This window comes from Engystomops pustulosus, chromosome 10 (assembly GCF_040894005.1).
Source record: "Engystomops pustulosus chromosome 10, aEngPut4.maternal, whole genome shotgun sequence".
Taxonomy (NCBI): domain Eukaryota; kingdom Metazoa; phylum Chordata; class Amphibia; order Anura; family Leptodactylidae; genus Engystomops; species Engystomops pustulosus.
In genome coordinates, this window is record NC_092420.1 from 8,738,215 (window position 1) to 8,765,562 (window position 27,348).

At 43.6% G+C, this 27,348-nt stretch overlaps 1 protein-coding gene across 3 annotated transcripts in view; it reads right to left on the bottom strand.

Moving 5' to 3' along the window:
* CHCHD6 (coiled-coil-helix-coiled-coil-helix domain containing 6) overlaps positions 1-27,348 on the bottom strand; it is a 173,557-nt gene that overhangs the window by 52,349 nt on the left and 93,860 nt on the right. For all 3 annotated transcript variants that reach the window (XM_072127026.1, XM_072127025.1, XM_072127024.1), the window contains one exon: positions 20,683-20,818. In XM_072127026.1, coding sequence (XP_071983127.1) covers positions 20,683-20,818 — 136 coding nt within the window. The remainder of the gene's footprint in view (positions 1-20,682; positions 20,819-27,348) is intronic.

The following is a 27,348-nucleotide window of genomic DNA, read 5'->3' on the forward strand; positions in this document are numbered from 1 at the left end:
AGGGAGGGGGGGATAATATACAGGACGTCTCTATAATATACAGGGAGAGGGGGGATAATATACAGGACGTCTCTATAATATACAGGGAGAGGGGGGGATAATATACAGGACGTCTCTATAATATACAGGGAGAGGGGGGATAATATACAGGACGTCTATATTATAATATACAGGGAGAGGGGGGATAATATACAGGACGTCTCTATAATATACAGGGAGAGGGGGATAATATACAGGACGTCTCTATAATATACAAGGAGAGGGGATAATATACAGGACGTCTCTATAATATACAGGGAGGGGGGATAATATACAGGACGTCTCTATAATATACAGGGAGAGGGGATAATATACAGGACGTCTCTATAATATACAGGGAGAGGGGATAATATACAGAGAGGGGGGATAATATACAGGACGTCTCTATAATATACAGGGAGAGGGGGGGATAATATACAGGATGTCTCTATAATATACAGGGAGAGGGGATAATATACAGGACGTCTCTATAATATACAGGGAGAGGGGGGGATAATATACAGGACGTCTCTATAATATACAGGGAGAGGGGGGGATAATATACAGGACGTCTCTATAATATACAGGGAGGGGGGGGATAATATACAGGATGTCTCTATAATATACAGGGAGAGGGGATAATATACAGGACGTCTCTATAATATACAGGGAGGGGGGGGGATAATATACAGGACGTCTCTATAATATACAGGGAGGGGGGGGGATAATATACAGGACGTCTCTATAATATACAGGGAGAGGGGGATAATATACAGGACGTCTCTATAATGTACAGGGAGGGGGGGATAATATACAGGACGTCTCTATAATATACAGGGAGAGGGGATAATATACAGGACGTCTCTATAATATACAGGGTGGGGGGATAATATACAGGACGTCTCTATAATATACAGGACGTCTCTATAATATACAGGGAGAGGGGATAATATACAGGACGTCTCTATAATATACAGGGAGAGGGGATAATATACAGGACGTCTCTATAATATACAGGGTGGGGGGATAATATACAGGACGTCTCTATAATATACAGGACGTCTCTATAATATACAGGGAGAGGGGATAATATACAGGACGTCTCTATAATATACAGGGAGAGGGGATAATATACAGGACGTCTCTATAATATACAGGACGTCTCTATAATATACAGGGAGAGGGGATAATATACAGGACGTCTCTATAATATACAGGGAGGGGGGGATAATATACAGGACGTCTCTATAATATACAGGGAGAGGGGGGATAATATACAGGACGTCTCTATAATATACAGGGAGAGGGGGGGATAATATACAGGACGTCTCTATAATATACAGGGAGAGGGGGGATAATATACAGGACGTCTATATTATAATATACAGGGAGAGGGGGGATAATATACAGGACGTCTCTATAATATACAGGGAGAGGGGATAATATACAGAGAGGGGGGATAATATACAGGACGTCTCTATAATATACAGGGAGGGGGGGGATAATATACAGGATGTCTCTATAATATACAGGGAGAGGGGATAATATACAGGACGTCTCTATAATATACAGGGAGAGGGGGGGATAATATACAGGACGTCTCTATAATATACAGGGAGAGGGGGGGATAATATACAGGACGTCTCTATAATATACAGGGAGGGGGGGGATAATATACAGGATGTCTCTATAATATACAGGGAGAGGGGATAATATACAGGACGTCTCTATAATGTACAGGGAGGGGGGATAATATACAGGACGTCTCTATAATGTACAGGGAGAGGGGATAATATACAGGACGTCTCTATAATATACAGGGAGAGGGGGATAATATACAGGACGTCTCTATAATATACAGGGAGAGGGGATAATATACAGGACGTCTCTATAATATACAGGGAGGGAGGGATAATATACAGGACGTCTCTATAATATACAGGGAGAGGGGGATAATATACAGGACGTCTCTATAATATACAGGACGTCTCTATAATATACAGGGAGAGGGGATAATATACAGGACGTCTCTATAATATACAGGGAGAGGGGATAATATACAGGACGTCTCTATAATATACAGGACGTCTCTATAATATACAGGGAGAGGGGATAATATACAGGACGTCTCTATAATATACAGGGAGGGGGGGATAATATACAGGACGTCTCTATAATATACAGGGAGAGGGGGGATAATATACAGGACGTCTCTATAATATACAGGGAGAGGGGGGGATAATATACAGGACGTCTCTATAATATACAGGGAGAGGGGGGATAATATACAGGACGTCTCTATAATATACAGGGAGAGGGGATAATATACAGGACGTCTATATTATAATATACAGGGAGAGGGGGGATAATATACAGGACGTCTCTATAATATACAGGGAGAGGGGGATAATATACAGGACGTCTCTATAATATACAAGGAGAGGGGATAATATACAGGACGTCTCTATAATATACAGGGAGGGGGGATAATATACAGGACGTCTCTATAATATACAGGGAGAGGGGATAATATACAGGACGTCTCTATAATATACAGGGAGAGGGGATAATATACAGGACGTCTCTATAATATACAGGGAGGGGGGGATAATATACAGGACGTCTCTATAATATACAGGGAGAGGGGGATAATATACAGGACGTCTCTATAATATACAGGGAGAGGGGATAATATACAGGACGTCTCTATAATATACAGGGTGGGGGGGATAATATACAGGACGTCTCTATAATATACAGGGAGAGGGGATAATATACAGGACGTCTCTATAATATACAGGGAGAGGGGATAATATACAGGACGTCTCTATAATATACAGGGAGAGGGGATAATATACAGGACGTCTCTATAATATACAGGGAGAGGGGATAATATACAGGACGTCTCTATAATATACAGGGAGGGGGGGATAATATACAGGACGTCTCTATAATATACAGGGAGGGGGGGATAATATACAGGACGTCTCTATAATATACAGGGAGAGGGGATAATATACAGGACGTCTCTATAATGTACAGGGGGAGGGGGGGATAATATACAGGACGTCTCTATAATATACAGGGAGGGGGATAATATACAGGACGTCTCTATAATATACAGGGAGGGGGGGATAATATACAGGACGTCTCTATAATATACAGGGAGGGGGGGATAATATACAGGACGTCTCTATAATATACAGGGAGGGGGGATAATATACAGGACGTCTCTATAATATACAGGGGGAGGGGGGGATAATATACAGGACGTCTCTATAATATACAGGGAGGGGGATAATATACAGGACGTCTCTATAATATACAGGGAGGGGGGGATAATATACAGGACGTCTCTATAATATACAGGGAGGGGGGGATAATATACAGGACGTCTCTATAATATACAGGGAGGGGGGGATAATATACAGGACGTCTCTATAATATACAGGGTGGGGGGGATAATATACAGGACGTCTCTATAATATACAGGGAGGGGGGGATAATATACAGGACGTCTCTATAATATACAGGGAGAGGGGATAATATACAGGACGTCTCTATAATATACAGGGAGGGGGGGATAATATACAGGACGTCTCTATAATATACAGGGAGGGGGGATAATATACAGGACGTCTCTATAATATACAGGGAGAGGGGATAATATACAGGACGTCTCTATAATATACAGGGAGGGGGGGGATAATATACAGGACGTCTCTATAATATACAGGGAGAGGGATAATATACAGGACGTCTCTATAATATACAGGGAGGGGGGGGATAATATACAGGACGTCTCTATAATATACAGGGAGGGGGGGATAATATACAGGACGTCTCTATAATATACAGGGAGGGGGGGATAATATACAGGGAGAGGGGATAATATACAGGGAGGGGGGATAATATACAGGACGTCTCTATAATGTACAGGGAGAGGGATAATATACAGGACGTCTCTATTATATACAGGGAGGGGGGGATAATATACAGGGAGAGGGGATAATATACAGGGAGGGGGGATAATATACAGGACGTCTCTATAATATACAGGGAGAGGGGATAATATACAGGACGTCTCTATAATATACAGGGAGAGGGGATAATATACAGGACGTCTCTATAATATACAGGGAGAGGGGGGGATAATATACAGGACGTCTCTATAATATACAGGGAGGGGGGGATAATATACAGGACGTCTCTATAATATACAGGGAGAGGGGATAATATACAGGACATCTCTATAATATACAGGGAGAGGGGATAATATACAGGACGTCTCTATAATGTACAGGGAGAGGGGGATAATATACAGGGAGAGGGGATAATATACAGGACGTCTCTATAATATACAGGGAGAGGGGATAATATACAGGACGTCTCTATAATATACAGGGAGAGGGGATAATATACAGGATGTCTCTATAATATACAGGGAGAGGGGATAATATACAGGACGTCTCTATAATATACAGGGAGAGGGGATAATATACAGGACGTCTCTATAATATACAGGGAGAGGGGATAATATACAGGACGTCTCTATAATATACAGGGAGAGGGGATAATATACAGGACATCTCTATAATATACAGGGAGAGGGGGGGATAATATACAGGACGTCTCTATAATGTACAGGGAGAGGGGGATAATATACAGGACGTCTCTATAATGTACAGGGAGAGGGGATAATATACAGGACGTCTCTATAATGTACAGGGAGAGGGGATAATATACAGGACGTCTCTATAATATACAGGGAGAGGGGATAATATACAGGACGTCTCTATAATATACAGGGAGGGGGGGGATAATATACAGGACGTCTCTATAATATACAGGGAGAGGGGATAATATACAGGACGTCTCTATAATATACAGGGAGGGGGGGATAATATACAGGACGTCTCTATAATGTACAGGGAGAGGGGATAATATACAGGACGTCTCTATAATATACAGGGAGGGGGGGATAATATACAGGACGTCTCTATAATATACAGGGAGAGGGGGGGATAATATACAGGACGTCTCTATAATATACAGGGGGAGGGGATAATATACAGGACGTCTCTATAATATACAGGGAGAGGGGATAATATACAGGACGTCTCTATAATATACAGGGAGAGGGGATAATATACAGGACGTCTCTATAATATACAGGGAGAGGGGATAATATACAGGACGTCTCTATAATATACAGGGAGAGGGGATAATATACAGGACGTCTCTATAATATACAGGGAGGGGGGGATAATATACAGGACGTCTCTATAATATACAGGGAGAGGGGGGGATAATATACAGGACGTCTCTATAATATACAGGGGGAGGGGGGATAATATACAGGACGTCTATATTATAATATACAGGGAGAGGGGGGATAATATACAGGACGTCTCTATAATATACAGGGGGAGGGGATAATATACAGGACGTCTCTATAATATACAGGGAGAGGGGATAATATACAGGACGTCTCTATAATATACAGGGAGAGGGGGATAATATACAGGACGTCTCTATAATATACAGGGAGAGGGGGGGATAATATACAGGACGTCTCTATAATATACAGGGGGAGGGGATAATATATAGGACGTCTCTATAATATACAGGGAGAGGGGGGATAATATACAGGACGTCTCTATAATATACAGGGAGAGGGGGGATAATATACAGGACGTCTCTATAATATACAGGGAGAGGGGATAATATACAGGACGTCTCTATAATATACAGGGAGAGGGGATAATATACAGGACGTCTCTATAATATACAGGGAGAGGGGATAATATACAGGACGTCTCTATAATATACAGGGAGGGGGGGATAATATACGAGGACGCGCCGGCCCCCCAGGATATGGATGTCTCTCCCTCTGGGAAGATTTGTCGGAGGTTTCCGCAGCTTCCAGCTCTGCTTAACTAACATGACACGTGTTATATATGATGGGGCCCCCGGCGCCGTCCGCACACGATTAATTGCTCTGCGCGCGCAGAAGGTGAGGCGATACAGGTAACTGGAGCAGCGCTGATAATGCCAGGGATCTAGGACACCCCCAGGATATCCCTGCAGGACCCCGCTCCACACTCCGGGATTCCTGCAGACGTGCGCAGAGCGCTATCCAGGCGGTACGCTTCCGGGACAGTGACATTATCATGGGCTTCGTATAAATATATTTTAGGCGATTATGTTCTGAAATGATAAATCCAGGGGGCGCCACTACAGAACAAGGACCCTTCCCCCTCTGCCACATGTGATCTCCTCTCATTATGAACAGAATGCAAGAATCCGAAGTCAAGACCGACACAAGGGGGAAGAAAGAGAGCAAGATAATCCTAATACTTCTCACAGCTGAGGGTTTGTTACAATTGTATCCACTAACAAGGATCACATTCTGATAGTGTTACAATGTTATAATGTGCGATTTTGCTTTCTGGACTGCAGAGATCATACTATTTAACCTGGAGACAATAGTAACAAACCCTCAGCTGTGATAAGAAACGCACAAATGTGTTCAATTCAGCTCACGACATTGTAAAAAAAACTGTAACGAATCCTCAGCTGTGATAAGTACCATATTAGGAGAGGGAGGAGAGATGTATCCTCACACCATTGCCTAAATTGGAAACAAATGTAACGGACCCTCAGCTGTAAGAACAACCAGATGTGGAGAGAGAAGTATACCGCTGATTGCTTAGACTGGAAACAACTGTAACAAACCTGCAGCTTTAGGAAGCGCCGTCACAGAAAGAAGAGGATTCTGTTCACATGACATTGTTTCTGTTTGATACAAATGTAGCAAATCTTCAGCGTTTAAAAGGCCGATCTCAAAATAGGAGAGACATAAGGAAATTTAAAGGGGCGTTACATCTTATAACCAGTCTTAAAGGGATATTCTTATCTTATAAATAGAGCAAATAAACATGAGCTTCACCAATGTTAATCCTCACAAATAGATCTGCAACAAACACGACATCCTGATGAATTCATGTAATGACTTTACAGAGCAGCGCCGGCTCCCGGCTACACAGAGGTGAGCGCCGCAGTGTACACACAGTCCTCTGCGTCGGGCCTGCGTACTCACAGCTATTAGTCACAGGTAATCCCATTGTGCTAGAGAGTAATAAAGATATATGGTCACAGGAAGATGTACGAGCGCCACAGCCACAACAACATTAAGAGACACAAAGTAACCGCGCTAATTGGTCCTGGCAACATGTAACACGTCCACAATCCCATCATCCCACACATCACCGGATCCACCAGGGACAGCAATGCTACACTGACAAACACATACTGCCCCCTATATACAAGAATATAACTACTATAATACTGCCCCCTATATACAAGAATATAACTACTATAATACTGCCCCCTATGTACAGGAATATAACTACTATAATACTGCCCCCTATGTACAGAAATATAACTACTATAATACTGCCCCCTATGTACAGAAATATAACTACTATAATACTGCCCCCTATGTACAGAAATATAACTACTATAATACTGCCTCCTATGTACAAGAATATAACTGCTATAATACTGCCCCCTATGTACAAGAATATAACTACTATAATACTGCCCCCTATGTACAAGAATATAACTACTATAATACTGCCCCCTATGTACAAGAATATAATTACTATAATACTGCCCCCTGTGTACAAGAATATAACTACTATAATACTGCCCCCTATGTACAAGAATATAACTACTATAATACTGCCCCCTGTCTACAGGAATATAACTACTATAATACTGCCCCCTATGTACAAGAATAGAACTACTATAATACTGCCCCTATGTACAGTAATATAACTACTATAATACTGCCCCCTATGTACAAGAATATAACTACTATAATACTGCCCCCTATGTACAAGAATATAACTACTATAATACTGCCCCCTATGTACAGGAATATAACTACTATAATACTGCCCCTATGTACAGGAATATAACTACTATAATACTGCCCCCTATGTACAGGAATATAACTACTATAATACTGCCCCCTATGTACAGGAATATAACTACTATAATACTGCCCCCTATGTACAAGAATATAACTACTATAATACTGCCCACTATGTACAGGAATATAACTACTATAATACTGCCCCCTGTGTACAGGAATATAACTACTATAATACTGCCCCCTATATACAGGAATATAACTACTATAATACTGCCCCCTATGTACAGGAATATTACTACTATAATACTCCCCCCTATGTACAAGAATATAACTACTATAATACTGCCCCCTATGTACAAGAATATAACTACTATAATACTGCCCCCTATGTACAGGAATATAACTACTATAATACTGCCCCCTATGTACAAGAATATAACTACTATAATACTGCCCCTATGTACAAGAATATAACTACTATAATACTGCCCCCTATGTACAAGAATATAACTACTATAATACTGCCCCCTATGTACAAGAATATAACTACTATAATACTGGCCCTATGTACAAGAATATAACTACTATAATACTGCCCCCTATGTACAAGAATATAACTACTATAATACTGCCCACTATGTACAGGAATATAACTACTATAATACTGCCCCTATGTACAAGAATATAACTACTATAATACTGCCCCTATGTACAAGAATATAACTACTATAATACTGCCCCCTATATACAAGAATATAACTACTATAATACTGCCCCCTATATACAAGAATATAACTACTATAATACTGCCCCCTATATACAAGAATATAACTACTATAATACTGCCCCCTATGTACAGGAATATAACTACTATAATACTGCCCACTATGTACAGTAATATAACTACTATAATACTGCCCCCTATATACAGGAATATAACTACTATAATACTGCCTCCTATGTACAAGAATATAACTACTATAATACTGCCCCCTGTGTACAGGAATATAACTACTATAATACTGCCCCCTATATACAGGAATATAACTACTATAATACTGCCCCCTGTGTACAGGAATATAACTACTATAATACTGCCCCCTATATACAGGAATATAACTACTATAATACTGCCTCCTATGTACAAGAATATAACTACTATAATACTGCCCCCTATGTTCAGGAATATAACTACTATAATACTGCCCACTATGTACAGGAATATAACTACTATAATACTGCCCCTTTATACAGGAATATAACTACTATAATACTGCCCCCTATGTACAAGAATATAACTACTATAAAGACTGTCCCCTATGTACAAGAATATAACTACTATAATACTGTCCCCTATGTACAAGAATATAACTACTATAATACTGCCCCCTATGTACAAGAATATAACTACTATAATACTGCCCCCTATGTACAGGAATATAACTACTATAATACTGCCCCCTATGTACAGGAATATAACTACTATAATACTGCCCCCTATGTACAAGAATATAACTACTATAATACTACTCCCTACGTACAAGAATATAACTACTATAATACTGCCCCCTACGTACAAGAATATAACTACTATAATACCGCCCCCTATGTACAGGAATATAACTACTATAATACTGCCCCCTATGTACAAAAATATAACTACTATAATACTGCCCCCTATGTACAGGAATATAACTACTATAATACTGCCCCCTATGTACAAGAATATAACTACTATAATACTGCCCCCTATGTACAAGAATATAACTACTAGAATACTGCCCCCTATGTACAAGAATATAACTACTATAATACTGCCCCCTATGTACAAGAATATAACTACTATAATACTGCCCCCTATGTACAAGAATATAACTACTATAATACTGCCCCCTATGTACAAGAATATAACTACTATAATACTGCCCCCTATGTACAAGAATATAACTACTATAATACTGCCCCCTATGTACAAGAATATAACTACTATAATACTGCCCCCTATGTACAAGAATATAACTACTAGAATACTGCCCCTATGTACAAGAATATAACTACTATAATAGTGCCCCCTATGTACAAGAATATAACTACTATAATAGTGCCCCCTATGTACAGGAAAATAACTACTATAATACTGCCCCAATGTACAAGAATATAACTATTATAATACTGCCCCTATGTACAAGAATATAACTACTATAATACTGCCCCCTATGTACAAGAATATAACTACTATAATACTGCCCCCTATGTACAGGAATATAACTACTATAATACTGCCCCAATGTACAAGAATATAACTATTATAATACTGCCCCTATGTACAAGAATATAACTACTATAATACTGCCTCCTATGTACAGGAATATAACTACTAAAATACTGCCCCTATGTACAAGAATATAACTACTATAATACTGCCCCCTATGTACAGGAATATAACTACTATAATACTGCCCCCTGTGTACAGGAATATAACTACTATAATACTGCCCCCTATGTACAGGAATATAACTACTATAATACTGCCCCCTATGTACAGGAATATAACTACTATAATACTGCCCCTATGTACAAGAATATAACTACTATAATACTGCCCCCTATGTACAAGAATATAACTACTATAATACTGCCCCCTATGTACAAGAATATAACTACTATAATACTGCCCCCTCTGTACAAGAATATAACTACTATAATACTGCCCCCAATGTACAAGAATATAACTACTATAATACTGCCCCCTATGTACAAGAATATAACTACTATAATACTGCCCCCAATGTACAGGAATATAACTACTATAATACTGCCCCCTATGTACAGGAATATAACTACTATAACACTGCCCCCTATGTACAGGAATATAACTACTATAATACTGTCCCCTATGTACAAGAATATAACTACTATAATACTGCCCCCTATGTACAGGAATATAACTACTATAATACTGCCCCCTATGTACAGGAATATAACTACTATAATACTGCCCCCTATGTACAGGAATATAACTACTATAATACTGCCCCTATGTACGAGAATATAACTACTATAATACTGCCCCCTATGCACAGGAATATAACTACTATAATACTGTCCCCTATGTACAAGAATATAACTACTATAATACAGTCCCCTATGTACAGGAATATAACTCCTATAATACTGCCCCCTATGTACAGGAATATAACTCCTATAATACTGCCCCCTATGTACAAGAATATAACTACTATAATACTGCCCCTATGTACAAGAATATAACTACTATAATACTGCCCCTATGTACAGGAATATAACTACTATAATACTGCCCCCTATGCACAGGAATATAACTACTATAATACTGCCCCCTATGTACAAGAATATAACTACTATAATACTGCCCCCTATGTACAAGAATATAACTACTATAATACTGCCCCCCTATGTACAGGAATATAACTACTATAATACTGCCCCCTATGTACAAGAATATAACTACTATAATACTGCCCCCTATGTACAAGAATATAACTACTATAATACTGCCCCCTATGTACATGTATATAACTGCTATAATACTGCCCCCTATGCACAGGAATATAACTACTATAATACTGCCCCCTATGTACATGTATATAACTGCTATAACACTGCCCCCTATGTACAAGAATATAACTACTATAATACTGCCCCCTATGTACAAGAATATAACTACTATAATACTGCCCCTATGTACAGGAATATAACTACTATAATACTGCCCCCTATGTACAGGAATATAACTACTATAATACTGCCCCCTATGCACAGGAATATAACTACTATAATACTGCCCCCTATGTACAAGAATATAACTACTATAATACTGCCCCCTATGTACAAGAATATAACTACTATAATACTGCCCCCTATGTACAGGAATATAACTGCTATAATACTGCCCCCTATGTACATGTATATAACTACTATAATACTGCCCCCTATGTACAGGAATATAACTGCTATAACACTGGACCTGTCTGGGTTTCCTCCCCTATGACCTTCCTTTCCTATAATTAGGAGGTTCCTCTGGATATTTGGGATATTACACAGATGACTTGTTACATGAAGATGAATATTATTAATCAACACTTCGTCTCGGTTACACTTTCTGTGTGAATAAAGTCTAACGGTAAAAATTTGGGTGCAAAACCTAAAATATGATGCACTAAATGTTTGTGCAAATTACTGCTGATCACACATGAGGCTTCGCGCATTTTGGGGACATATTGGTAATAACTTTACATTTCAGAAATGAGACATTTTGCAAGTTTTTCTAGCACTCGCTCGGAGTCTATCACTTCCACTGCTGCCGGAGTGACGCACATGTTCATCGCTGGTCCATAGGACAGATCATTGGGCAGTTACATTTTAAAGGGAACCTGTCAGCAGGTGTGACCATACAGACTGCAGCCAGCGTTATGTATTGTCCCTGGAGAGATGTGTAATCAGACCTTTGTGTATGTTGTTAGTAGCAGCAGGACTGTGATATATGGATTTATATTCCAGGATTGTATCTCCTCCAAGTACACTGGGGGCAATTCCTCACACTGCTGTGCTCTGTGCAGTCAGTGTTATGTATTATCACTAGAAAGATGTGTTAGCAGACCTTTGTGTGTGTTGTTAGTAGCAGCAGGACTCCGATAAATGGATTTATATTGCAGGATTGCAGCTTCTCCAAGTGCACTGTGCAGCTAGTTTTAGGTGTTGTCCCTGTAGAGATGTGTAATTATACTTTTTGTATGTTAGTAGCAGGACTGTGAGATATGGATTCATATTCCAGGATTGTAGCTTCTCCAAGTGCACTGGGGGGGTGTCCTCACACTGCTGTGCTCTTAGCATTCTGCATTGAATTGATCCAAAGCCACCCCCTCTTCCCTGAGTACAATCTATAGCAAACTACTCAGGGCTGTGGAGTAATTCAATGCATCAGCTTGGTGTTCAGTCTGTAAATACAGTGGTGCGATCCACCCTCACACTGCTGTGCTATAATCTCTCCACAGTAACCTGCTCCTCCGTACCCTCTTATCATATCCAATTTGCAGAAAGTTTATTGTTGGTAAACTACAGCAAGTGCAAAGAGGAGATGGGCTGCGAATTAGTGCAAAACAGAAACACAGAGCACAGCAGTGTGAGGACACAGCCACAGTGTTATGTTTGCAGATACCAGCGCAATGCTTTATTTAGTTGTGTTGATGCTACTGGGAAAATGGACATTCGCTGGCAATATAGTTAACACTTGCTGCACAGAGCACAGCAGTGTAAGGAGACCCCCCAGTGCACTTGGAGAAGCTACAATCCTGGAATAATAAATGCATTTTAACTGTTCTGCTGCTACTAAGAACATACATAAAGGACTAATTATAAATCTCTCCAGGGACAATATATGACAATGGCTGAAAAAAAAGCATAGAGCACAGCAGTGTGAGGACATCCTGGAATATACAGCCATGTTTCACAGTCCCGCTGCTACTAACAACATGCACAAATGTAGGATTACATAGTTTTTCAGGGACAATACATAACACTGAGCGCAGAGAGCACAGATCACAGCAGTGTGAGGCCATCCTGGAACACAAATCCATGTTTCACAGTCCTGCTTCTATTAACCACATGCACCAATGTAGGATTACATAGTTATGCAGGGACAATATATAACACTGAGTGCAGAGAGCACACATCACAGCAGTGAGAAGCCATCCTGGAACATAAAGCCATGTTTCACAGTCCCGCTGCTACTAACAACATGCACAAATGTAGGATTACATAGCTCTCCAGGGACAATACATAACACTGAGTGCAGAGAGCACAGATCACAGCAGTGTGAGGACATCCTGGAACACAAATTCATGTTTCACAGTCCTGCTTCTATTAACCACATGCACCAATGTAGGATTACATAGTTATGCAGGGACAATATATAACACTGAGTGCAGAGAGCACACATCACAGCAGTGAGAAGCCATCCTGGAACATAAAGCCATGTTTCACAGTCCCGCTGCTACTAACAACATGCACAAATGTAGGATTACATAGCTCTCCAGGGACAATACATAACACTGAGTGCAGAGAGCACAGATCACAGCAGTGTGAGGACATCCTGGAACACAAATTCTTGTTTCACAGTCCTGCTTCTATTAACCACATGCACCAATGTAGGATTACATAGTTATGCAGGGACAATATATAACACTGAGTGCAGAGAGCACACATCACAGCAGTGAGAAGCCATCCTGGAACATAAAGCCATGTTTCACAGTCCCGCTGCTACTAACAACATGCACAAATGTAGGATTACATAGCTCTCCAGGGACAATACATAACACTGAGTGCAGAGAGCACAGATCACAGCAGTGTGAGGACATCCTGGAACACAAATTCTTGTTTCACAGTCCTGCTTCTATTAACCACATGCACCAATGTAGGATTACATAGTTATGCAGGGACAATATATAACACTGAGTGCAGAGAGCACAGATCACAGCAGTGAGAAGCCATCCTGGAACATAAAGCCATGTTTCACAGTCCCGCTGCTACTAACAACATGCACAAATGTAGGATTACATAGCTCTCCAGGGACAATACATAACACTGAGTGCAGAGAGCACAGATCACAGCAGTGTGAGGACATCCTGGAACACAAATTCTTGTTTCACAGTCCTGCTTCTATTAACCACATGCACCAATGTAGGATTACATAGTTATGCAGGGACAATATATAACACTGAGTGCAGAGAGCACACATCACAGCAGTGAGAAGCCATCCTGGAACATAAAGCCATGTTTCACAGTCCCGCTGCTACTAACAACATGCACAAATGTAGGATTACATAGCTCTCCAGGGACAATACATAACACTGAGTGCAGAGAGCACAGATCACAGCAGTGTGAGGACATCCTGGAACACAAATTCTTGTTTCACAGTCCTGCTTCTATTAACCACATGCACCAATGTAGGATTACATAGTTATGCAGGGACAATATATAACACTGAGTGCAGAGAGCACACATCACAGCAGTGAGAAGCCATCCTGGAACATAAAGCCATGTTTCACAGTCCCGCTGCTACTAACAACATGCACAAATGTAGGATTACATAGCTCTCCAGGGACAACACATAACACTGAGCGCACAGATTACAGCAGTGTGAGGACACATCCCTAGTGCACTTGCAGAAGCTACAATCCTGTAATACGAATCCATGTTTCACAGTCCTGCAGCTACTAACAACATACACAGCGGTATGATTACACATCGCTCCAGGGACAATACATAACACTGTCTGCATTCTTTATGATTTATGCATTGCACACCTGCTGACAGGTTCCCTTCAGTGTTTAGTCTCCCATAAGAGCTCGCGGAGTAAGGGTTACCCTACTTGAAATCCCATTACTGTGAGTAGTAAGTCTGGAGGATGCAGCCTGTGATTGGCCTCTCTATGGTAAAGACATATCCCCCCTCCCTCCCCGCAGACTCTGACAGGGGAACATGTATTTTCTAAGTGGATGTTACAGTCTTCAAGATTTAAAGACAAGCAGTGACCTTCTCGGTAAACAGCAAATAGGAAGGGAAGAGAAGTAAGTTGTGTTCCCGTGGGGCGCGGGGCGAGCAGCGCCGCCGCTAACAGAAGCTGACAATTTTCTCATCTCATTTTTCGGAGCGTTTCTGCGGGGAGCGTCGCTGGCAGCTGGTCTCACGCAAGACTTTAATCATGGAAACGCGGCTTCTCTGGACATGCTAATGGAAATGAGAGATCCTCAGACATCAGACGAGATGGCAGGACCCCTCCAGGGACCCCCCCTCCTCTGTGATACCGTGTAGGGGCACCCGCTGCCCACCCCGCATCGTGTCAGCTCTCATTTACATATTCCTTCTACGAGTTACTTGTAGGGAGAATCAAAACCTTCTCAACACTCAAAGGAAAACAGATACATAATATAATATGTGTATAATAAAGCAAAATGGGGCTCATTTACTAAGGGTCAGAACCGCGCACTTTCGTTGGGTAACCCGACGATTTCTGTTTTGCGCCGAATTGCGGCGGGATTTTGGTGGACGCGATTGGATTTTGGCGCATCGCTGGCGGCTTGCACGCGAAAGAAATCGGGGGCCTGGACGTCCTTCCGACAACCCAACGGAATCAGACAAACCGCGGAATTTAAAAAAGGAATTGTGTAGCAAGATCAAGCATTCACATGCATCGGGAAGAAGAAGGTGAACTCCGGCGGACCTCAGCGCGGAAGCGACGGATGCAGGAACTCGGGCGCACGATCTTAGTGAATCGCGGCAGACCCGAATCCTCGTCGGAGAATGCATCGGGATCGCGACAGGATCGGGTAAGTAAATCTGCCCCAATGGGGGTCATTTACTAAGGGCCCGATTTGCGGTTTCCTGACGTGTTACCCGAATATTTCCGATTTGCGCCGATTTTCCCTGAATTGCCCCGGGATTTTGGTGCACGCGATCGGATTGTGGCGCATCGGCTCCGGCATGCACGTGACGGAAATCGGGGGGCGTGGCCGAACTATAACCCGACGGATTCGGAAAAACCGCCGCATTTAAAAAAAAAAAAAAGTGTCACGGGACTCGCGCTTACCTTCACTAGGAATAGGCCAGTGAATTTCAGGACATTCCGGCAGGCCTCGGGGGAACTTCAGCGCAGCAGCGCCACCTGGTGGACGTCGGAGGAACTACCTTAGTAAATCCGGAAGACCCGAATCCACCGCAGAGAACGCGCCGCTGGATCGTGAATGGGCCGGGTAAGTAAATCTACCCCAATGTGTCAATTCCAGTACACTATGGGCATGGCCCCGCTTTCTGGTGCGCCCGGCACCGCAGCCAGTGTCGTGCTCAGACTTTCTGTATTTTGTGTATACGGATTATATTTTGCTCCCCTGATCAACGCTACAAAATCTCAATTCCTCACTCGTCCACAGAACCCACGGATAGGACTCTGTACACACTGGATTTTTCGCCCTCCATGGCTGACAGATTGGACGGCAGATTCTATCACTCCTGCATTTATTTACTGCTGACATTAATGGGTGGGAAATACAACGGATCACGACTGATCATGATGGATCCGATTCCAAACCGCTGACAGAAGAATTTATGTTTTGGTTGGGGGGGGGGGCATTGATTTTTCTTTTCCCAAACAGAATGAGAAGGGATTAAATGTCTGATACAAAGTGATGTCACTCAATCATCCTTCATCCAATTCAATTTTTAAAAATACCAAAAAGTTGCAACATAAAAAAGGTCCAACCCAGACTTTATGTTACACAGTGTCAAATGGGAAATGAGTGTCTGATAAAGTCATTGGAGTATTCCTGGGGGTCCGTCCTCTAGGGTCTTCACCCATCCTAAAGATGGAGAGGACACAGAGCACTGGACGGTGGCAAGTCGTCTCATATTAATGATCTATTATTTTTGTACAAGTGTCTCCATGGTTACAGACTACAAACCACCCCGTGTAGTCTGACCTTGCAGTTATGTCTAGCTCCTCCCTCTCTCCGCCTCTTTTTTGATACTTTAGTTCGTAATATAAACTCCTTCTCACCAGGGTTGTTCTGGAGGTGGAAGGTCACATTGGGGACACCCTGGAAGTCCTTGGTGTTGAATCACCGCTAATACATAGACAAATGTAATGCATAGACTAATTCTGTATAAGGGAAGGGTCTTGCTGAATTCTGTACACAAAACAAGAGAAATAAAAATGTTGTGCTCAGAAATACACGGGTCTTATAGTCTGAGTGTAGCTGAATTGATGTGCAGCTTCGTATAGGACACAAGTTTAATTCAGCCTTACTTTAGTCACCACTAGGTGGAGCTCACAAGTTTCTTGCATACTTCATATCATCAGGTCAGATCACTACCCTTTCTGATTATGACTGGTCTGGTGAAGAAGAGTAGGACCATGTGGTCCCATCTTCTAGAATGATTGAGGTTCACCGAGGCTGAACAGCCACAAAGTTCTGAATTTCCCATTAGGCTCTTATTTACTTTAAAGGAATTTAAAAGGGGTTGGCCACTCTTTCATGTTCATCAAGCGATTCAGCAGTCCTGTTACTTACTTGTGTGCTGTGTGCAGACTCTCTGTGTATTTATGTTTACATGCCTGAGCTCTGCTGAATAGGAGGAGCTGTAGTTATGACCCATCCTGTTCCCTCCCACTCCCCTCTCCCTGTATCGGTCAGTGAGGGTGGACTGTGAAAAGAAAGATACAGTGGGAGAAGCCCATGAGGACGTCCCAGAGCAGTGAGAGAGGAAGCTGCGTATATATGGGCAGAGGGCAGCATGGGGAGATCAGGGAAAGGCTGCAGCTCTCAAAGGAGGCAAAGACACCAGTACATGCAGAGACATGTCTAATGGGAGAGATTTATTAAAAAGTGGCCAACCCCTTTAAGCTAAATTTACTTGGCCCGGGCCTTCAATATAAATCAGAGCTTTGCTTCTGGCCTCCTTTGCCAGAGGTCACAGGAATCATATGATCGGTGGGGGTCCGACACTCAGGACCCCCACCGATCTGATAATGATGATACTTGATCGGTCATCAAAGTCAATGAAGCCGGGAAACCCCTTTAAGAATCGTCACATTCTTATTCCATCCTTGTATCGCTGAGCTTTCTGATCCTGGTCTCCGTTCACTTTCACAGTATAAGAGTCAAAGAAAAGACTCCCGGGTGGCAATCTCAGATTTTCCAGAATAAAAAATAAAAATCTCCTTGAAGGAGGGAAGCGGCGGAAGACGTCTGCGGTGCAGGGAGGGCAGGAGAATTAGACGCACTCAATTGCACATGAAAACAACTCAAAGAGACGGAGCGAAGCCTCCAACAGATCCACTCAAGGAGGAATTGATCTACTGCCTATTGTATCCGCGGAGAACGGCAGTGACCGGAACAAGTCGGGAGACCTCCCCGGAGAGTGGGAGAAGGTGGCGGGATTATCCGTACACAGCGAGGGCGTAACTACAGGGGTAGCAGCCATAACAGCTGCTATGGGGCCCACAGTGTCAGGGGGCCCCGGCACCTAGAGTATTGGATGTGAGTATGCTGTATGGGGGTATTTGTGATATTTATATGCTCTAAATGAGTATGTTGTGTATATACTGGTATGTATGTGTGTATATGTTGTATTTATGTATATATGGTGTATATACTGTATGTATAGTTTTTTTTAAATGGGGCCCCATTCCAAAGTTCGCTATGGGGCCCTGCCTCTCCTTGTTACCCCACTGGTACACAGATACACGACTAACACCAGATATACAGGGGACCCTCAGTCAGTCTTATGGGCCTATAATCCAAGTTCTTCCTGGGCTTTTGTTACAGTGTAAAGAGTAGAGACTCTACAATGGACGCGCTGTACTACTGCCCTGCCAGGACCTTCCTCTTCAATGATATCATCCCCATCTCTCTGCATTATCACGATTATATAAATCACAAGTCTATAATGTGTACAGTGTACAAGAAGGAGCAAACACAGATATCTGGAGCCTCTGCATAAGTATGCAGGTAACTACTGCCCTGCCAGGACCTTCCTCTTCTATGATGTCATCACCATTATATAAATCACAAGTCTATAATGTGTACAGTGTACAGGAAGGAGCAAACACAGATATCTGGAGCCTCTCCATAGGGATGTATGTAACTACTGCCCTGCCAGGACCTTCCTCTTCTATGATGTCATCACCATCTCTCTGCATTATCACGATTATATAAATCACAAGTCTATAATGTGTACAGTGTACAAGAAGGAGCAAACACATATATCTGGAGCCTCTGCATAAGTATGCAGGTAACTACTGCCCTGCCAGGACCTTCCTCTTCTATGATGTCATCACCATTATATAAATCACAAGTCTATAATGTGTACAGTGTACAGGAAGGAGCAAACACAGATATCTGGAGCCTCTCCATAGGGATGTATGTAACTACTGCCCTGCCAGGACCTTCCTCTTCTATGATGTCATCACCATTATATAAATCACAAGTCTATAATGTGTACAGTGTACAGGAAGGAGCAAACACAGATATCTGGAGCCTCTCCATAGGGATGTATGTAACTACTGCCCTGCCAGGACCTTCCTCTTCTATGATGTCATCATGGAGCTGTTCAGGATGGATGCAGCCCTCTCCATGCGTCCAAGAGTGCGGCCCCCCCTGTATAATCCTGGGTGCGAGTAGGAAGTAGTTGGCGCACAGACCAGTCGCTAAGACCTCCAAAAACCTAATTGATAGTCCTGTGGCTTTCATAGCAGGATCTGCCAGATATATTAAATAAGTGATCAGACCCCCTAGAGTTCAATTAACCTAGAGGTCCTAAAAACATAGTAAATACATTTAAAAACACCCTTTCTGTAGAACGCATATGAAAATAAACAAACATAACCGTAAAAATGTTAGGTATCGTATTGTCCCAAAATGGCCAATCTATCGAAATACAACAATTATATCTGAATTTCGGAACAATTAAAAATCACACTGACACTAACGATGGAGGCCACGTGTAATTTGGGGCGCACTGTGAAAGTGGTGGAAGATGGCGCAAATGCGGTTTTCTCCGAAACAAGATGGAAACCAGGAGAGCGAAGTGTGGAAATCTTATACAGGATGCTGGTCTTGCATGTAGGATAATTTGGGAGCTGGCAGACCCCTATAACCCCATGGAGAGTGACCCTAGGAGTAGCTTACCTTCTGAGCCTCCCGCACGCAGCTCCGGTACTCTTTGGCGAGGTCGCTGCAGTTGAGAAGCTCCTGGCGGTTTTCTGTATAACACTTGAGAATATCGGACTGGAGGTTCATGCAGACCGGGTCATAACTTCTCTTCCTATAGAGATGAGAGAAGGCAATGAGTGACAGCACACAAAGGGTAAAGAGAGAACAAGATTCAGCACCATGGACAGCGCCTCGAAATCATCTCAGCACAACACAATGGGGCACAAGTACTTACCCGGTCCATTCGCGATCCAGCGGCGCGTTCTCTGCGGTGGATTCGGGTACGGCCGGGATTCATTAAGGTAGTTCCTCCGACATCCACCAGGTGGCGCTGCTGCGCTGAAGAGCATCGGAACGCACTCAAGTTCACCGGCCTATTCCTAGTGAAGGTAAGTGCAAGCTCCGCAACACTTTTTTTTTTTTAAATGCAGTGGTTTTTCTGAATCCGTCGGGTTTTCGTTCGGCCAATACAGGGAAAATCGGCGCAAATCGGAAATATTCGGGTAACACGTCGGGAAAATGCAAATCGGGCCCTTAGTAAATGACCCCCAATCTATTATAGGAAAATCCTGAATCAGATTAACCAATGTCCTGGATTTTAATATCAACTCTGGGAGGACCTGACGTGTTACTAATGAGCATGAATGCTGTGTAATGCTGTAGTCTGTCTGCGAGGGCGCTGCAGGGAGATGGATAACCATAGAGCACAGCTTCATGCTGGAGGTCTCAATATAGGACGACACATTACAATTAGCTTATTGTTAATAGATCCTTCATACAAATAGGTAATGTCCAAATACTGATTAGAAAGCAACACAATATCTAATTGGTTGGGGTCCAACACCCAGCACCCACTACAGGTTGAGAAAATGAGATGGAATAGGAAGCAGACAGCGCCGTTCTCTGTGTAGTGGCTGAACTGAGTCACTGCAACTTAGCTCAAAAGATTAGGAGGCGATATGTAGTAACCTGGTCTGACCACTACACGGAGAGCGGCGCTGTTGCCTCGTATTGAATGCAAGAAGCCTACAGAATAGATGGAGCCATGAACTTCTAGCTCAGCCAATCACATAGAAGTCTGTCATGACCCACCCCATCAGTCCCATATTCCACAGAAAGCCTGGAAACCCCCTTTAAGTACAACCCTAGACAAGAGCAACTGTTTCTAGGCAACAGTAGCTAGATTTTTTTAATTTTTTTTTTCGTGAAACTCTCCATGTTAGAAATACATTATGCCGTCTTCCGAAAACAGCGCCTCTTCTGTCCGCTGGTTCTATCTGGTATTGCAGCTCAGACTAGTGAAGTTAATATGATGTAACAGTTACACCAGACACGACCTGTAGACAGAGAAAAAAAGACAAGAGCTTGTCCAGGACTAAAAAAAAGCACGACCCCGCTCCTTCAGTAACAGCGCCACACTGCTCCGCAGGCTGTGAGCGGTACTGCAGCCAGTAAATAGGACTGACCTGCAATAGAAGACGCAATCTGTAGACTCATGTGGTGCTACACAACCCAACCCCAAAGCATTGCTGCGCCCCCGGAGAAAGTCGCCATATTACACAATACCGGTTGTAATGTACGACGTCTATTAACACGCAGTGAAATCCTTTTAGGTAAATCCTAGTATATTAGTGGTTACAAGGGAAAGAAGGATTTAGAAGGTGGATATTGTGTATTTGAGGAAACGCTGTTCGGATTAAAATCCCATCTAAATATAAGTCTTGTATTTCTCTCCTCTAATTTCTCTCTAAAACTCTGCCGCCGCGCCGAGAAATTGGCGGTTTTGTGTCAGTCTTCGAGCTCATTTCGCTCACAATGTGGATTGCCAGCGCACTGTGTAAATAAATCATGGTTCTCCTGCGGTTCTGTTCTGCCAGAGAGAAATAGATTTGATTGTTCATTTATTTCCTTTCTCAATTTATCAGCCGAGACTCGGAGCGAAGTGCGAAACCGGCAAACTGGGATCTCGCAGAAGAATTTACAAGGGGAAGGGAAGAAGCTGCAGATAAGAGAGCGGGGGGGGGGGGGGGGGGGGGCGCGGATATTTGGGCCAGGGGTTTTCTTTCCATAGCTGAACGCGTCCGGATTTTATAGGAAGATAATTTATCTTCATGATGATGACATTTATTAATTTACTGGAGGAAAAAAAGAAAAAACGGAAATAGCGATGAGGTGCGAGACGCGCGAGACGTGACTAGTGTCTCGGGGAGGAGTGTAGGACAGGACTTACTTTATAGCTTCAAGGGACTAAAAGCGATGATGTCCATAATCCTTGATAAGAATTTTATATAGACACTTGTCTCCATGGTTACAGACTACAAACCAACCATTGTAGTCAGACTGCTGCAGTCTCAGTTGAGGCCAGACAGCAGATCCCTATGTCAGATGACTACATACAGTACAAATAAAAGTACAAAAGAAACAATAAAGTTTAGACATTTCGTGGCTGAAAAATACATCGGTCTCATAGATTGAGTCCGGCAGTATTCATAAGATAAGTGTGCCTTTGTAATGATGATTGAAAAGGCTGTCAGGAAGAGGAACACAGCGTCCTCCGTAGGAGAGGGCGCAGGGGCCGGAACTGTGCATCCTCCGTAGGAGAGGGCCCAGGGGCCGGAACTGTGCGTCCTCCGTAGGAGAGGGCGAAGGGGCCGGAACTGTGCGTCCTCCGTAGGAGAGGGCGAAGGGGCCGGAACTGTGCGTCCTCCGTAGGAGAGGGCGAAGGGGCCGGCGCTATGCGTCCTCTGTAGGAGAGGGCGAGGGGCCGGAACTGTGCGTGCTCTGTAGGAGAGGGCCCAGGGGCCGGTGCTGTGCGTGCTCTGTAGGAGAGGGACCAGGGGCCGGCGCTGTGCGTGCTCTGTAGGAGAGGGACCAGGGGCCGGCGCTGTGCGTGCTCCGTAGGAGAGGGACCAGGGGCCGGCGCTATGCGTCCTCCGTAGGAGAGGGCCCAGGGGCCGGCGCTGTGCGTGCTCCGTAGGAGAGGGCGAAGGGGGTGGTGCTGTGCGTCCTCCGTAGGAGAGGGCCCAGGGACCGGCGCTGTGCGTGCTCCGTAGGAGAGGGCCCAGGGGCCGGCGCTGTGCGTGCTCCGTAGGAGAGGGCCCAGGGGCCGGCGCTCTGCTTCCTCCGTAGGAGAGGGCCCAGGGGCCGGCGCTGTGTGCGCTCCGTAGGAGAGGGCCCAGGGGCCGGCGCTGTGCGTGCTCCGTAGGAGAGGGCCCAGGGGCCGGCGCTGTGCGTGCTCTGTAGGAGAGGGCGCAGGGGCCAGCGCGGTGCGTCCTTCATAGTAGGGGGCACAGAGGCCGGCGGTGTGCGTCCTCCATAGTAGAGGGCCAGCCTCGTGCTCCGGGGGAATTAGTCATTCATCTTAGTCACAGCCGATCTCGGGATTCCAGGAAGATGTATCATTAACTCACGAGAGGCTGTTGAGCTTAGAGCAGTCGGGCAACAACAGAAAATCATAGTAGGATTTAGAGACTCCGACTAGAGGGGGAATGTCAAGACGCGGGCGGGATGAGCGGAGGGGAGCCACTCGCAGCCCTGTACACATGGATTTACAATAGGAGGGGTGTTTACTGTCATTATTCCCAGAAAGTGTCTCTTTTGGGATAATCCCAAAGCCCCGGATAAACTGAACTAAAAACATACATTACACAAGGACCCTGAAACGTGTAACATTCAGCGGAGCGCGGCGCGACATCAGGACTCATACAATAGTCACACACGCGGCTGCACTGGTCTCCTCTCACCCCCTGCTGGTTCAGTGTCTCCAAGCTGCAGGGGATAATTATAGGGGATGTGGGGCTGTGGAGTACAGGCACCAGTACTAGGGGATTCCAGGGTTTTGTTCATCGATTCATTGCTAAAATAATCCAGGAGTCACATACATGGTTGTGCCTGGCAGATTCCCATCTAGTATATAGATAGGGGGTCACTGGGGAGCAGCCACTTAGCATAAAGGAGCCTGTATAGGGGGGGGGGGTATATCATCTGTGTATGTTGTTAGTAGCAGCAGGACTGTGACATATGGATTTACATTCCAGGATTGTACCGGGGTGTATCCTCACACTGCTGAGCAGTTACATCTTTGATTTGCCCACTCCGTCAGTCCACTTGTAGAAGCTAAAAACCTGTAATATAAACCCTTACATCACTGTTCTGCTGCTGCTACTAACAACATACACAAAGGTCTGATTACACATCTCTCAAGGGACAATATATAACACTGCCTGTAGACAGCACAGAGCACAGCAGTGTGAGGATATGTCCCTAGTGCACTAGTAGAAGTTACAATCCCGGAATCTAAATCCATATTTCACAGTCCTGCTGCTACTAACAACATACACAAAGGTCTGATTACACATCTCTCAAGGGACAATATATAACACTTGCTGCAGGGAGCACAGCAGTGTGAGGACAACCCCCAGCACAGGTAGAGAAAATACTATCCTGGAATATAAACCCATATATCACAGTCCTGCTGCTACTAACAATATACAGAAAGGTCTGATTACACATCTATCCAGGGACAATATATAACACTGGTTGCTTTCTGTATGGTCAACTTTCCCATAGAGAGAAACTGCATTTGCTCTGCAGATTACAAGATCTCTGCTTGCTGAACAAATATATACTGGTTCTGGAGATTGTAAGGGTGCTGACACACGTCGTATTCTTGGACCGTTTTTAAACTGACTGAAAACACATGCTTTAAAATGGTCCAAGAACGCAACGTGTGGCAGCACCCTTAGTCTGCAAACTTCTAATCTTGCTTAAATTTTGCTACATTTGTATCCAGTCTTGACAATACGGATTGCAGACTGATACATGTAACTTCCAGGTTACTAGGATAGTGGAGAGCCTTGTACTAATGATGTGTCCGATACACTGCACAGAAGCTTCAGCTCTGCGAAAACCCTGATCTGACAGCAGAGATCAAAGAAATGATTTTTAAATGAATTTTGCACCTATGAGAGTCCATAATATCTGTGTAACTGGCCGTGCACCTTCTATAGCAGTCACAAGCTATTCCTCCAATTCCCCGCACACATGCACTCCTGGCCATCATGGATATTAGATGGTCAGGATACAGGGAGCAGGACACTCACCGATTGGCTCTGCATTTTCTGTTTGGTAAATAACATTGACGGTTATGTTATATATAAGTGTTTCCCCTAGATCCCTTCCTCATCCAATCCCTTCCCTTCCTTATCCAAACCCTTCCCTTCCTTATCCAATCCCTTCCCTTCAAAGTCTGATTCGTCAATTATTTAGATATATAGTGAGGATCCATCATCCTCCGGGACCTGCACCTTTATGGCTCATGTGTTAACAAACAAGAACGTAAAGAAATGATAAAAAAATAAACATAAATAGCAATTCCAGTATATACATCATGGTACCGGCCGCCCATCCATGGCTACCTATATTCTGATACATATGAAAGGAGGCAGCACAGAGGTGTAGGGCGAGCACTAGGGACACCCCCCAAATCCTGAAAGTCAGTATTGGGGGACTATCCCAGCAATTGTACAATCCGGTGTGAGCTAGCAATGTGCACCCTCAGCCAGGTCTATTAGATTGCCATGGAGCTGGTTGGTGGTCTGATATACTGCACAAGCCCCCCTATCCCATATACACACACACCTGGATCTGCTGAGCATGCACTTTCAATAGGAGAATAAAATATTGATTTACAGTGGGACATGCACTCTTGGCATCTGAAGCCTTCATCTCCTGCAGGTTAATAAGGTCACCATAGAGCAGTGATGGCGAACCTTTTAGAGCCTGAGTGCCCAAACTTAAACCAAAAGCCACTTATTTATTGCAAAGTGCCAGCACAGCAATTTAAGCAGTAATTTATTTCTCCTTGTTCTTTGACAACTTTCAATCGTTCAGCCTCCTAAAGACACCAATGCATTTAAAAGGAGGAGGGCAAATTCCCCTATCATTGTAGGAAGATTCTGTAGGAAGATTCTTTGAGTCCTGTCTGGTGAACTTCATGATGAGGTGATGGCCTGGGTGCCCACAGAGAGGGCTCAGAGTGCCGCCTCTGGCACCAGTGCCATAGGTTCGCCACCACTGCCATAGAGGGTATATATAAATATTATATATATACATACACATGCACCCCCGGCTCTGCTGAGCTTATATGCCCAAGAGGGGACCAAGCAGCAGACGTCTCTGGCATTGGCATAATCTTATGAGGATCAAAGGATTGACCATGTTGAAATACAACATGTCCAATCCTTCTTCCAATATGGGCCAGTTGGATCGCCATTCATCTCCGTATGGTCAGCTTTCCAGTATAGGAGATGAGATTGCCGGCGCCGAGATGTGTCTGTGGATTGATTTGGCGACATCCATTGCCAGGAGGAGCAATAGAGGAGAACTCACCTCTGACCTCTGTACGTTCTTCTACCTGCTGGCAATGGATAGAATAAAGTATATGTGATCTTTCTTAAAGGGGAAATGGCTTATGAATGGACTAGAGAGCACACAGGAGCGCGCAGCCGCCGTCTATCCGGATTATCCGCGTCTCAGGTACAGGCTTCGTCAAGTATAATCAGTTCTTAAATCCAAAAAAGCAGAACCCGATCCGGCTCCCAGAATGCAACGAGACGCGATCTTGCCTGGATGTGGAAACAG